This window comes from Oncorhynchus masou, chromosome 11, assembly GCF_036934945.1.
Source record: "Oncorhynchus masou masou isolate Uvic2021 chromosome 11, UVic_Omas_1.1, whole genome shotgun sequence".
NCBI classification, from domain to species: Eukaryota; Metazoa; Chordata; class Actinopteri; order Salmoniformes; family Salmonidae; genus Oncorhynchus; species Oncorhynchus masou.
In genome coordinates this window covers 28,607,571-28,622,995 of record NC_088222.1, presented here as the reverse complement: position 1 = coordinate 28,622,995, position 15,425 = coordinate 28,607,571, and the positions used below count along the sequence as shown (strand labels likewise).

General features: G+C 43.1%; 1 protein-coding gene across 3 annotated transcripts in view; it reads right to left on the bottom strand.

Annotated features, from left to right (window-relative positions):
- Positions 1–15,425, bottom strand: part of tenm1 (teneurin transmembrane protein 1) — a 196,056-nt gene that overhangs the window by 16,851 nt on the left and 163,780 nt on the right. For all 3 annotated transcript variants that reach the window (XM_064978026.1, XM_064978025.1, XM_064978027.1), the window contains one exon: positions 11,674–11,828. In XM_064978026.1, the coding sequence (XP_064834098.1) occupies positions 11,674–11,828 (155 nt within the window). The remainder of the gene's footprint in view (positions 1–11,673; positions 11,829–15,425) is intronic.

Here is a 15,425-nt window from a genome sequence, read left to right as displayed (position 1 = left end):
TACGCGAGGAGGAGAGGGAGACAGCCAGCTCACAAATGAGCATCTTGAGGATGAAGTTGCTTGGAATAATTTCACTGCATAATACATCAGCGTAAAAGGCATTCAGAAAACCAACAAAATGAAAGCCAGGAACACAAAACCTGAAATATGGACAGTAAAAGAAAATCTTTCATGCAAGATATTATCTGAATTGCAAACATTTAATTTAATGCTTCATCCTGCTGCTTCTCATATGACTGAGCAGTTGACAAATGTCTATGGGAATAATAGGCAGTGTCAATGACTGGCTTATTGTGATGCAAAATAGGGTATACAGTATCCTCCTATATGAAGGTTTAATTGAGACGTTATATACAGTATGCAAAGTCCCTGTAGCCTCTCTACAGCATCAGCCGCAGAAAATGCAAATGCTCTGGAGAAAACCCACACCCATAATGATGTTATATAGTTATGTATCTTTTCATGAGCACTTTGATGGGTTCATCAGCACGTGATCCAGTCCAGTGATGCGCATGGATAATCTTTCTAAAGAAGCAAATCTGTGCATAAGAGGGGAATTGCACGCTTCTTATGTGATAAGCCCTTATGGGGGCACAGCAGTTCATTTCCTGTTGCCTATTCAGAGCTGTGGGACCCACTCAGATGCGGGTCAATGTGCTGTGTTGCTGTGAAGAAGAGAGAAGGGGAGAGAGATGTTGAGAGAAAGAGCAGAGCGAGAGAGAGAAAAGGGGGGAAAGAGATAGAAGGAGGACAGAGAGGAAGGGAGAGGGGTAGAAATAGAGGGGGATAAAGAGAGAGGTGAAGCAAGAGAGAGTCTGTAGAGGGTGACTTTAATGCAGTGGTCCCAGAACTTTTGTGAGCCAATATCACTGAGTCAAAATGAAGGGCTGAGATTTACCTCTCAGATGAAAAAAAAAACCATTACTTAAAAAAACGTAAGCCTATGCAAAACAGTTTGCAGCAATGAGGTGTGTAGTAGGTTATATGCCCAATACATTTATCACTGCATATTGGCTATGCTTGAATTGCCTTGCCAATGTTGTTCTTCTCAGACCATTTTAAAATTATATTTCAAAACAAGAGGTATATAATCAAACTGGTAATAGATCACCACTTGTATTACTTGTGAGCATAAATATACAGTTGAAGTCAGATGTTTACATACACTTAGGTTGGAGTTATTAAAACTCGTTTTTCAACCAATCTATAAATTTCTTGTTAACAAACTATAGTTGTGGCAAGTCGGTTAGGACATCTACAGTCGTGGCCAAAGGTTTTGAGAATGACACAAATATAAATTTTCACAGTCTGCTGCCTCAGTTTGTATGATGGCAATTTGCATATACTACAGAATGTTATGAAGAGGGATCAGATGAATTGCAATTAATTGCAAAGTCCCTCTTTGCCATGCAAATTAACTGAATCCCCAAAAAACATTTCCACTGCATTTCAGCCCTGCCACAAAAGGAGCAGCTGTCATCATGTCAGTGATTCTCTCATTAACACAGGTGTGAGTGTTGACCGAGGACAAGGCTGGAGATCACTCTGTCATGCTGATTGAGTTTGAATAACAGACTGGAAGCTTCAAAAGGAGGGTGGTGCTTGGAATCATTGTTCTTCCTCTGTCAATCATGGTTACCTGCAAGGAAACACGTGTCGTCATCATTGCTTTGCACAAAAAGGGCTTCACAGACAAGGATATTGCTGCCAGTAAGATTGAACCAACCATTTATTGGATCATCAAGAACTTCAAGGAGAGCAGTTCAATCGTTGTGAAGAAGGCTTCAGGGCGCCCAAGAAAGACCAGCAAGCGCCAGGACCGTCTCCTAAAGTTGATTCAGATGCGGGATCGGGGCACCACCAGTACAGAGCTTGCACAGGAATGGCAGCAGGCAGGTGTGAGTGCATCTGCACACACAGTGAGGCGAAGACTTTTGGAGGATGGCCTGGTGTCAAGAGTGGCAGCAAAGAAGCCACTTCTCCCCAGGAAAAACATCAGGGACAGACTGATATTCTGCAAAAGGTACAGGGGTTGGACTGCTGAGGACTGGGGTCATTTTCTCTGATGAATCCCCTTTCCGATTATGGGGCATCCGGAAAAAAGCTTGTCTGGAGAAGACAATGTGAGCGCTACCATCAGTCCTGTGTCATGCCAACAGTAAAGCATCCTGACATCATTCATGTGTGGGGTTGCGGGCTCACTCACAATTTTGCCTAAGAACACAGCCATGAATGAAGAATGGTACCAACACATCCTCCGAGAGCCACTTCTCCCAACCATCCAGGAACAGTTTGGTGGCCATCAGTCAGGATGTGGCCCAGAAGTTAATTGACAGCATGCCAGAGCAGATTGCAGAGATCTTGAAAAAGAAGGGTCAACACTGCAAATATTGACTCTTTGCATCAACTTCATGTAATTGTCAATAAAAGCCTTTGACACTTATGAAACGCTTGTAATTATCCTTCAGTGTTCCATAGTAACATCTGACAAAAATATTTAAAGACACTGAAGCAACAAACTTTGTGAAAATTGATATTTGTTTCATTCTCAAAACGTTTGACCAAGACTGTACTTTGTGCATGACACAAGCAATTTTTCCAACAATTGTTTACAGACAGATTATTTCACTTATTTTACTGTATCACAATTACAATGGGTCAGAAGTTTACATACACTTGACTGTGCCTTTAAACAGCGTGGGAAATTCTAGAAAATTATGTCATGGCTTTAGAAGCTTCTGATATGCTAATTGACATAATTTGAGTCAATTGGAAGTGTACCTGTGGATGTACTTCAAGGCCTACCTTCAAACTCAGTGCCTTTTTGCTTGAAATAATGGGAAAATCAAAATAAATCAGCCAAAACCTCATAAAAAAATGGTTCATCCTTGGGAGCAATTTCCAAGGTACCACATTCATTTGTACAAAAAATAGTACGCAAGTATAAACACCAGGGGACCACGCAGCCATCATACCGTTCTGTCTCCTAGAGATGAACGTACTTTGGTGCGAAAAGTGCAAATCAATCCCAGAACAACAGCAAAGAACCTTGTGAAGATGTTGGAGGAAACAGGTACAAAAGTGTCTATATCCACAGTAAAATTAGTCCTATATCGACAAAACCTGAAGGCCACTCAGCAATTAAGAAGCCTCTGCTCCAAAACCGCCATAAAAAAGACAGACTACGGATCGCAACTGCACATGGAACAAAGATCATACTTTTTGGAGAAATGTCCTCTGGTCTGATGAAACAAAATAGAAGTGTTTGGCCGCAATGACCAACGTTATGATTAGAGGAAAAAGGGGGAGGCTTGCAAGCCGAAGAACATCATCCCAACCGTGAAGCACGGGGGTGGCAGCATCATGTTGTGGGGGTGCTTTGCTGCAGGAAGGACTGGTGCACTTCAAAAAATAGATGGCATCATGAGGTAGGAAAATTATGTGGATATATTGAAGCAACATCTCAAGACATCAGTCAGGAAGTTAAAGCTTGGTCGCAAATGGGTCTTCCAAATGGACAATGACACCAAGCATATTTCCAACGGTTGAAAAAATGGCTTAAGGAAAACAAAGTCAAGGTATTGGAGTAGCAATCACAAAGCCCTGACCTCAATCCCATAAAATTGTGGGAAGAACTGAAAAAGCATATGGGAGCAAGGAGGGCTATAAACCTGACTCAGTTACACCAGTTCTGTCAGGAGGAATGGGACAAAATTCATCCAACTTATTGTGGGAAGCTTGTGGAAGGCTACAATTTAAAGACAATGCTACCAAATACTAATTGAGTGACCCACTGGGAATGTGATGAAATAAATAAAAGCTGAAATATATCATTCTCTCTTCTATTATTCTGACATTTCACATTCTTAAAATAAAGTGGTGATCCTAACTGACCAAAGACAGGGAATTTTTAATAGGATTAAATGTCAGGAATGGTAAAAACTGAGTTTAAATGTATTTGACTAAGGTGTATGTAAACTTCCAACTTCAACTGTAAATAACATGCCTTCTTTATTTTATTGGACTGATTGTCCTAAATCTGATGTTTAGTCTCATCCTCCACTGTCGTACCGTCCCTCAGCTAAGATTGACCTAAAAGGGGACACCGTCTTCGAGCTGACGGCGAACCGAGTCACCGAGTAGGTGGAGTTTGTACTTTCAGCCTGCAATTCTGGGCATTCCCTCAAGCATCCCATTGGTTCCTCTATGAATGCCCCCGCCTCGAGCACTACATGCTTGTGACACTTTTCAATGTGGGTCAAAAGGGAAATAAAAGCATAATCTGATCTATTTCGTCCCCGCCTACCGGAGTCCTCCCTGCTAGCTAGCGGGAGCGAAACTGGTAGACAGTGTCATTCGCTTCTGCCTGCTGAACACCTGCCCTCACCGTCGTTAACAGAACTGTGGGAAAACAGTGCAAGGCTTTATCATTGTTTCTTTTATAGAAATGTTTTCCGATCGACTAGGAATGCCCTGGAGATCGACCACTAGTCCCTTTGGTGACCACTGCTGTAGGGCATATCTCTGCAGCCCTCTCTGAAGGTTAGACAGCCTCAGCATTTGTACAACTTTTGGTGAGAACTTAATAAAGATCCGTGTGTGAATTACAGGGGAGCCAGGGGGGTGCTCAGCTTCCCTGAATTAGACTTTGGGGGGAATCTCTAAATAATGCTAATTTAACCATTCTCCTATTTGTTTAAAATGCAGTGGTAAATATTAAAATAAAGCTTCCAAATGAAACAAACATCTCTGTCATGGTTTAAACAATTTATTTATATGTGGTAGTGCTGTCCACTCCAGGCAGATCACCTGTGTTATAAGTCAGTATTCAACGTCCATCCATGTCTGAGGACATTGGGAGATGACGTGGAAACTGACCACTAGGGGGAACAGTGAGCGATGTTACCTTCAAGTAGGTTTCGGTTTTCGCTACGGCGTTGTGGATGGGCATAAGCATCTGCCTCTGGTTCCAAAGGCTGCATGTTCGAATCCATATTTATGTTTTAAGCCTATCCCAAACCTTAACCATTTGGAGTTAATGCCTAACCTTAGGAATTTGGAGTTAATGCCTAAACTTAACCCTAACCTTAAAAATGTGGAATTAATGCATACACTTAATGCTTCGAAGATTTGGAACAACTTCTAAATTTGACGTTTGAGAAATGAATGGATGAATGTCTAATTATGACGTGAGACTGTGAGAGCTGGTTGGTACACATAGAATTTCATTTGTACTTCCTCATTTTTGCCATTTGTTTGCCAAGCATCCTTGACAAAAAAATAGCCTTCAGTCCAAGGCATTAGATTTATCCGTTGAATCATCATTGTTTGCTTTTGTCAGTCAGCTGTTCAGAGCGCTCATTGCTTTGTTTTCCAGGTGCGCGTGGGTACTGGTGTTCTCCGCGCCATCCGTGGCCAGAAGTAGTAGACCATTTATGTAGCTTTATTATTTTCTATCCATGTTTATTTTCTTTCCTGGATCAGCTGATGATGGTCGACAATTTCACGAGACATCTAGCCTACAGCTAAACACCAATGCGCATCCAATCCATCCAACAAGAACACTTTTTGGTGTTTTGTTACAGATGTCTATTTCGATTCTTCAAATGGTGCGAGTGTACAGTGCATTCAGAAAGTATTCAGACCACTTGACTTTTCCCACATTTTCTTACGTTACAGCCTTATTGTAAAATGTATTAAATCATTTTTTTCCTTTATCAATCTACACACAATACCCCATATTAACAAAGAAAAAACAGGTTTTTAGACATTTTTTCAAATGTATTACAAACGCCCCCCTGGAAATATACATTTACATAATTATTCAGACCCTTAAGTTAGTACTTTGTTGAAGCACATTTGGCAGCGATTACAGCCTTGAGTCTTCTTGGGTATGACGCTACAAGCTTAGCACACCTGTATTTGGGGAGTTTCTCCCATTCTTCTCTGCAGATCCTCTCAAGCTCTGTCAGGTTGGATGGGGAGTATCGCTGCACAGCTATTTTACGGTCTCTCCAGAGAAGTTTGATCGGATTCAAGTCCAGGCTCTGGCTGAAGCACCCAAGGACATTCAGAGACTTGTCGCGAAGTCACTCCTGCGTTGTTTTGGCTGTGTGCTTAGAGTCGTTGTCCTGTTGGAAGGTGAACCATCACCCCAGTCTGAGGTCAAATCAAATCAAATCAAATTTTATTTGTCACATACACATGGTTAGCAGATGTTAATGCGAGTGTAGCGAAATGCTTGTGCTTCTAGTTCCGACAATGCAGAATAACCAACAAGTAATCTAACTAACAATTCCTAAACTACTGTCTTATACACAGTGTAAGGGGATAAAGAATATGTACATAAGGATATATGAATGAGTGATGGTACAGAGCAGCATAGGCAAGATACAGTAGATGGTATCGAGTACAGTATATACATATGAGATGAGTATGTAAACAAAGTGGCATAGTTAAAGTGGCTAGTGATACATGTATTACATAAGGATGCAGTCGATGATATAGAGTACAGTATATACGTATGCATATGAGATGAATAATGTAGGGTAAGTAACATTATATAAGGTAGCATTGTTTAAAGTGGCTAGTGATATATTTACATCATTTCCCATTATTAAAGTGGCTGGAGTTGAGTCAGTGTCAGTGTGTTGGCAGCAGCCACTCAATGTTAGTGGTGGCTGTTTAACAGTCTGATGGCCTTGAGATAGAAGCTGTTTTTCAGTCTCTCAGTCCCAGCTTTGATGCACCTGTACTGACCTCGCCTTCTGGATGATAGCGGGGTGAACAGGCAGTGGCTCGGGTGGTTGATGTCCTTGATGATCTTTATGGCCTTCCTGTAACATCGGGTGGTGTAGGTGTCCTGGAGGGCAGGTAGTTTGCCCCCGGTGATGCGTTGTGCAGACCTCACTACCCTCTGGAGAGCCTTACGGTTGAGGGCGGAGCAGTTGCCGTACCAGGCGGTGATACAGCCCGCCAGGATGCTCTCGATTGTGCATCTGTAGAAGTTTGTGAGTGCTTTTGGTGACAAGCCAAATTTCTTCAGCCTCCTGAGGTTGAAGAGGCGCTGCTGCGCCTTCTTCACGATGCTGTCTGTGTGAGTGGACCAATTCAGTTTGTCTGTGATGTGTATGCCGAGGAACTTAAAACTTGCTACTCTCTCCACTACTGTTCCATCGATGTGGATAGGGGGGTGTTCCCTCTGCATTTTCCTGAAGTCCACAATCATCTCCTTAGTTTTGTTGACGTTGAGTGTGAGGTTATTTTCCTGACACCACACTCCGAGTGCCCTCACCTCCTCCCTGTAGGCCGTCTCGTCGTTGTTGGTAATCAAGCCTACCACTGTTGTGTCGTCCGCAAACTTGATGATTGAGTTGGAGGCGTGCGTGGCCACGCAGTCGTGGGTGAACAGGGAGTACAGGAGAGGGCTCAGAACGCACCCTTGTGGGGCCCCAGTGTTGAGGATCAGCGGGGAGGAGAAGTTGTTACCTACCCTCACCACCAGGGGGCGGCCCGTCAGGAAGTCCAGTACCCAGTTGCACAGGGCGGGGTCGAGACCCAGGGTCTCGAGCTTGATGACGAGCTTGGAGGGTACTATGGTGTTGAATGCCGAGCTGTAGTCGATGAACAGCATTCTCACATAGGTATTCCTCTTGTCCAGATGGGTTAGGGCAGTGTGCAGTGTGGTTGAGATTGCATCGTCTGTGGACCTATTTGGGCGGTAAGCAAGTTGGAGTGGGTCTAGGGTGTCAGGTAGGGTGGAGGTGATATGGTCCTTGACTAGTCTCTCAAAGCACTTCATGATGACGGAAGTGAGTGCTACGGGGCGGTAGTCGTTTAGCTCAGTTACCTTAGCTTTCTTGGGAACAGGAACAATGGTGGCCCTCTTGAAGCATGTGGGAACAGCAGACTGGTATAGGGATTGATTGAATATGTCCGTAAACACACCAGCCAGCTGGTCTGCGCATGCTCTGAGGGCGCGGCTGGGGATGCTGTCTGGGCCTGCAGCCTTGCGAGGGTTAACACGTTTAAATGTTTTACTCACCTCGGCTGCAGTGAAGGAGAGACCGCATGTTTCCGTTGCAGGCCGTGTCAGTGGCACTGTATTGTCCTCAAAGCGGGCAAAAAAGTTATTTAGTCTGCCTGAGAGCAAGACATCCTGGTCCGTGACTGGGCTGGATTTCTTCCTGTAGTCCGTGATTGACTGTAGACCCTGCCACATGCCTCTTGTGTCTGAGCCGTTGAATTGAGATTCTACTTTGTCTCTGTACTGACGCTTAGCTTGTTTGATAGCCTTACGGAGGGAATAGCTGCACTGTTTGTATTCAGTCATGTTACCAGACACCTTGCCCTGATTGAAAGCAGTGGTTCGCGCTTTCAGTTTCACGCGAATGCTGCCATCAATCCACGGTTTCTGGTTAGGGAATGTTTTAATCGTTGCTATGGGAACGACATCTTCAACGCACGTTCTAATGAACTCGCACACCGAATCAGCGCTCAATGTTGTTATCTGACGCAATACGAAACATGTCCCAGTCCACGTGATGGAAGCAGTCTTGGAGTGTGGAGTCAGCTTGGTCGGACCAGCGTTGGACAGACCTCAGCGTGGGAGCTTCTTTTTTTAGTTTTTGTCTGTAGGCAGGTATCAGCAAAATGGAGTCGTGGTCAGCTTTTCTGAAAGGGGGGCGGGGCAGGGCCTTATATGCGTCGCGGAAGTTAGAGTAACAGTGATCCAAGGTTTTTCCGCCCCTGGTTGGGCAATCGATATGCTGATAAAATTTAGGGAGTCTTGTTTTCAGATTAGCCTTGTTAAAATCCCCAGCAACAATGAATGCAGCCTCCGGATAAATGGTTTCCAGTTTGCAAAGAGTTAAATAAAGTTCGTTCAGAGCCATCGATGTGTCTGCTTGGGGGGGGGGATATATACGGCTGTGATTATAATCGAAGAGAATTCTCTTGGTAGATAATGCGGTCTACATTTGATTGTGAGGAATTCTAAATCAGGTGAACAGAAGGATTTGAGTTCCTGTATGTTTCTTTCATCGCACCAGGCCTCGTTAGCCATAAGGTATACACCCCCACCCCTCTTCTTACTAGAAAGGTGTTTGTTTCTGTCGGCGCGATGCGTGGAGAAACCCGTTGGCTGCACCGCTTCGGATAGCGTCTCTCCAGTGAGCCATGTTTCCGTGAAGCACAGAACGTTACAGTCTCTGATGTCCCTCTGGAATGCTACCCTTGCTCGGATTTCATCAACCTTGTTGTCAAGAGACTGGACATTGGCAAGAAGAATGCTAGGAAGTGGGGCACGATGTGCCCGTCTCCGTAGTCTGACCAGAAGACCGCCTCGTTTCCCTCTTTTTCGGAGTCGTTTTTTGGGTCGCTGCATGCGATCCATTCCGTTGTCCTGTTTGTAAGGCAGAACACAGGATCCGCGTCGCGAAAAACATATTCTTGGTCGTACTGATGGTGAGTTGACGCTGATCTTACAGTAGTTCTTCTCGACTGTATGTAATGAAACCTAAGATGACCTGGGGTACTAATGTGAGAAATAACACGTAAAAAAACAAAAAACTGCATAGGAACGCGAAGCGAGGCGGCCATCTCTGTCGGTGCCGGAAGTAAAAAGGTCCTGAGTGCTTTGGAGCAGGGTTTCATCAATGATCTCTCTGTACTTTGCTCTGTTCATCTTTCCCTCGATCCTGACTTTTCTTCCAGTCCCTGCCGCTGAAAAACAATTCCCACATCATGATGCTGCCACCAACATGCTTCACCGTAGGGATGGTTCCAGATTTCCTCCAGACGTGATGCTTGGCATTCAGGCCAAAGAGTTCAATCTTGGTTTCATCAGACCAGAGAATCTTGTTTCTCATGGTCTGAGAGTCCTTTAGGTGCACTTTACCATAAAGACCTGATTGGTGAAGCGCTGCAGAGATGGTTGTCCTTCTGGAAGGTGGTTTTCCCATCTCCACAGAGGCACTCTGGAACTCTGTCTGAATGACCATATCGGTTCTTGGTCACCTCCCTGACCAAGGCCCTTCTCCTCCAATTAAATTGTTTATTTAAATAGGCAAGTCAGTTAAGAACAAGTTCTTATTTACAATGACTGCCGACACCGGCCAAACCCCAACGACGCTGTGCACCACCCTATGGGACTCCCAATCACGACCAGTTGGGTCACAGACTGGAATCGAACCAGAGTCTGTAGTAATGCCTCGAGTACTGAGATGCAGTGGCTTAGACCGCTGCGCCACTTGGGAGCCAGATTGCTCAGCTTGGCTGGGTGGTCAGCTCTAGGAAGAGTCTTGGTGGTTCCAAACTTCTCCCATTTAAAATTATGATGGATGTCAATGTGTGCTTGGGGACCATCAATGCTGCAGAAAGTGTTGGTACCCTTCCCCAGATCTGTGCATCGATGCAATCCTGTCTCGGAGCTCTACAGAGAATTTGTACGACCTCATGGCTTGGTTTTTGCTCTGACATCCACTGTCAACTGTGGGACCGGTGTGTGCTTTTCCAAATCATGTCCAATCAATTGAATTCACCACAGGTGGACTCCAATCAAGTTGTAAAAACAGCTCAAGGATGATCAATGGAAACAGGATTCACCTGAGCTCAATTTCGAGTCACATAGCAAAGGGGCTGAATACTTATGCAAATAAGGTGTTTCTGTTTTTATTTTTAAGATATTTGCATACTTTGTCATTATGGTGTATTTGTCATTATGGGGTATTGTGTGCAGATTTATTAGGATTTTTACAAATTTAATCCATTAATGTAACAAAATGTGGAAAAAGTCAAGGGGTCTGAATATTTTCTGAATGCACTGTACATACAGTTTGGATGCTGGAATTATTTTGGAGTGGACAAACATGCAGAGGAAGCCTACTTTTTAAAGTGATTTGTTTGACAATCAGATTAAAATATCATGATTGGTTGTGTTCATGCCACATTAAAAGGTAATGAATTTTGACCTTTATTATAGGCCTGCTAAAAATATTCCGTGCACACGCCAACCCCTTGAATGTCATGGTGTAGCCTAATTTGCACTCTGATAAAGATGGTTTCCTATGGCAAGGTCTGAGGGCTGAGAATAATTGCTCTCTGAGTCAGGGTGCATCCCATGCCCTATCTGGGCCTCAGTTGCTCATGAGAGCAGGGACAGGAGCAAGAATAAAACTCTCCATTGAGAGGGAGCATTCAGCCGCTAAGGCCAGTTAATCATGGCGGGAACGTCTCAAAGGAAATTTCATTCTCGATATCAGGCCTCTCCATTTTTATAGGTCAGATAGATAAAAGATCTGTCTTTACTTGTTTATTTTTTCTCTCTTGGACATTATTGTCTAATTGCTCATCGCTAATATCAGTTTTAATGCTTTGCTACATTACTTATTGATGACTTAACTGTGCTACTTATATATGACTGTGTATAGATTAAAAGGGAATCGTTGCATGATAAGATCCTTGGAACCAGAAGATGATATCAATCATAGATAAGGGGTAAATAATTGCTTTTGAAATACTTTTCTGTCCGTTCAGTCTGCCAGTACTGCCCTATGTAAATGCAAGGCTTGGGATACCATACATTCCTAGCTCACTGTGTGTGTGTGTGTGTGTGTGTGTGTGTGTGTGTGTGTGTGTGTGTGTGTGTGTGTGTGTGCCATCTAGTCATCTTACCTGTGAAATATCCATGCGGGCGTCACAACTTAATGGCTGAGTGGAAGTCAGGCTATTGGAACCAATGACAGTTGATATCATTCCTTTTCCATTGATCTTGCGAATCATGGTTCCATCAACAAAGTAGACTAATCCTTGCTTGTCCACTGCAATCCCTGTTGAAGGGGAAGGAGAGACAATGCATGAGCGCACAGCTCAGTAACAAAGAAACAGCAGTAACACTTTGTTGTCATAGATGTGATTATTCTGACAATATTATAAGCTTGACATTACATGTGATGACACTTTATGACAACATTCACCAGACTTTGACATTATGGAAGAGACCAGTCTTGTGATAAAGGATGTTTATAACAATCAAATAGGCATATTATTACTGAACTACCTTGAAAGGGAGAGAATGAAATGCTGTATGTCATCTTTATACACCCATTCATTCCTTATTGGACAATATGCCTATACTGTAGCCTACAGTAGACAACAGTGAGTCTGAATCATGTTTGTTCAAAAAGAGTGAATTATGAACTAAAATCCTTCAAAGAGCAGCGGGACCAAGATGGTATTGAAACAGAGATCCCATTAAGGAGTAACAGATTGCAACAGCAGTCTATTCGCTCTCTCATCACATTGTTATGGTGAACAGCCTGGCTCCATGGTGGAGTGAGTGACTACTTTTATCCCTGTCATCAGTCCCCTTTCCCCACAGAGATGTGTGCTGCATGATAATAATAGCCAATTAATTTAATCAAGTGTCTGGGTATTATTTGATGAGATTTGCAATGCAAGTTGGGAGTCTTTAGAGCTCACAAAGCAATGCAGATTCCAGATCACATGCTGCTGGCTGCCGCATTCCTCCAACACTCTCCAATTCCAATGAATGAGGCAGCTTTAATCGTCTTAGAGGAGCTTACATCCTTAAAACCAATTCTGAAATTTAAGTTTGAAAAGGTTCAAGGCAACAATTTGGCTAGTTGCAGCATGCATTGAGCAGCATCCTCTGTAATTGTGTTAATTGAAAAATATGACAAAATAGTCAACACAACAGAGTCCCTTCTCTGCAAAAAAAATATGTGGTCAAAGTAAAATGTTAATAAAAAAGTATACTCTTTTGAGGTTTCAAAGGGTGTGTCACACCCTGGTCTATATTTATTATGTTATCTTCATGTATTGGGTCAGGCCAGGGTGTGACATGGGTTTATTTGTAGTGTGTTTCGTCTTGGGGTTGTGTGGGCTGTATAGATTAGTCTATGGCTGCCTGAGGCGGTTCTCAATCAGAGTCAGGTGATTATCGTTGTCTCTGATTGGGAACCATATTTAGGTAGCCTGGGTTTCACTGTGTGTTTGTGGGTGATTGTTCCTGTCTCTGTGTTTGTTGCACCAGTCAGGGCTGTTTCGGTTTTCGAAGTTTGTTGTTTTGTATTGTTCGTGTTCTTCTTCATTAAAGATGTATCGAACGAACCACGTTGCATTTTGGTCCGATCCTTGTTCCACCTCTTCGTCAGAGGAGGAGTTGGAAGAAAGCCGTTACAGGGTGTTACGAATTTAACGTTTTTAACACACTGACCATTGATTTTTTTTTAGATACGTTTGGTAAAAGACCAAAGCCATAATATTATGGCAAGAACAGCTCAAATAAGTAAAGAGAAAAGACAGTCCATCATTCCTTTAAGGCATGAAGGTCAGTCAATCCAGAAAGTTTCTTGAAGTGCAGTCGCAAATACCATCAGACACTATGATGAAACTGGCTCTCATGAGGACTGCCACAGGAAAGGAAGACCCAGAGTTACCTCTGCTGCAGAGGATAAGTTAATTAGAGTTACCAGCCTCAGAAATTGCAGCCCAAATAAATGCTTCACAGAGTTCAAGTAACAGACACATCTCAACATCAACTGTTCAGAGAAGACTGCTTGAATCAGGCCTTCATGGTCGAATTGCTGCAAAGAAACCACTACTAAAGGAAACCAATAATAAGAAGAGACTTGCTTGGGCCAAGAAAACATGAGCAATGGACATTAGACCGGTGTAAATCTGTACTTTGGTCTGATGAGTCCAAATTGGAGATTTTTGGTTCTAACTGCCATTTCTTTGTGAAACACAGAGTAGGACAACGGATGATCTCCACATGTGTGGTTCCCACAGTGAAGCATGGAGGAGGAGGTGTGATGGTGCTTTGCTGGTGAAACTGTCTGTGATTTATTTATAATTCAAGACACACTTTACCAGCATGGCTACCAAAGCATTCTGCAGGAATACGCCATCCCATCTGGTTTGAGCTTAGTGGGACTATCATTTGTTTTTCAACAGGACAACGAACCCAACACACCTCCACGCTGTGTAAGAGCTATTTGACCAAGAAGGAGTGATGGAGTGCTGCATCAGATGACCTGGCCCCCACATAAAAAAACTTTATTTAACAAGGCAAGTCAGTTAAGAACAAATTCTTATTTACAATGACGGCCTACCCCGGCCAAAACAATCACCCGACCACAACCCAATTGAGATGATTTGGGATGAGTTGGACCACCGAGTGACAGAAAAGCAGCCAACAAGTGCTCAGCATATGTGGGAACTCCTTCAAGACTGTTGGAAAAACACTCCTCATGAAGCTGGTTGAGAGAATGTCGTGAGTGTGCAAAGCGGTCATCGAGGCAAAGGGTGGATACTTCTAATAATATAATATATATTTTGATTTGTTTAACCTCTTGAAACTCTAGGGGCGCTATATCATTTTTGGATAAAAAGACGTGCCCGTTTTAAGCTCAATATTTTGTCACAAAAAGATGCTCGACTATGCATATAATTGGTAGCTTTGGAAAGAAATCACTCTGACGTTTCCAGAACTGCAAATATATTTTCTGTGCGTGCCCTAGAACGTGAGCTACAGGCAAAACCAAGATGAAACGGCATCCAGGAAATGAGCAGGATTTTTGAGGCTCCGTTTTCCATTGTCTCCTTATATGGCTGTGAATGCGAGAGGAATGAGTCTGCCCTTTCTGTCATTTCCCCAAGGTGTCTGCAGCATTGTGACGTATTTGTAGGCATATCATTGGAAGATTGACCATAAGAGACCACATTTACCAGGTGTCCGCCCGGTGTCCTGCGCCGAAATTGGTGCGCAAACCTCAGCTGCAAGTATTTTTCCATGGAATTCAGAGAAGAAAGCAGGCTTCCACGAACGATATATCAATGAAGAGATATGTGAAAAAATACCTTGAGGATTGATTCCAAACAACGTTTGCCATGTTTCGGTCGATATTATGGAGTTAATTCGGAAAAAGTTTGACGTTGTTGGTGACTGAATTTTCGGTTCGTTTCGGTAGCCAAATGTGATGTACAAAACGGAGCGATTTCTCCTACACAAAGATGCTTTCAGGAAAAACTGCACATTTGCTATGTAACTGAGAGTCTCCTCATTGAAAACATCCGAAGCTCTTTAAAGGTAAATGATTTTATTTATTTGGTTATCTGGTTTTTGTGAAAATGTTGCGTGCTAAATGCTACTCAAAATGCTAAGCTAGCTTAGCATACTCTTACACAAATTAGTGAATAGCGATGGTTCAAAAGCATATTTTGAAAATCTGAGATGACAGTGTTGTTAAGAAAAGGCTAAGCTTGAGAGCAAATATATTTATTTCATTTCATTTGCGATTTTCATGAATAGTTAAAACCTGATGGGGCTATGGGAAATACTGCCCCCTTTGGATGAATTGTGTGCCCAAAGTAAACTTTAAAAAAACTGTCAAAAATGGCTA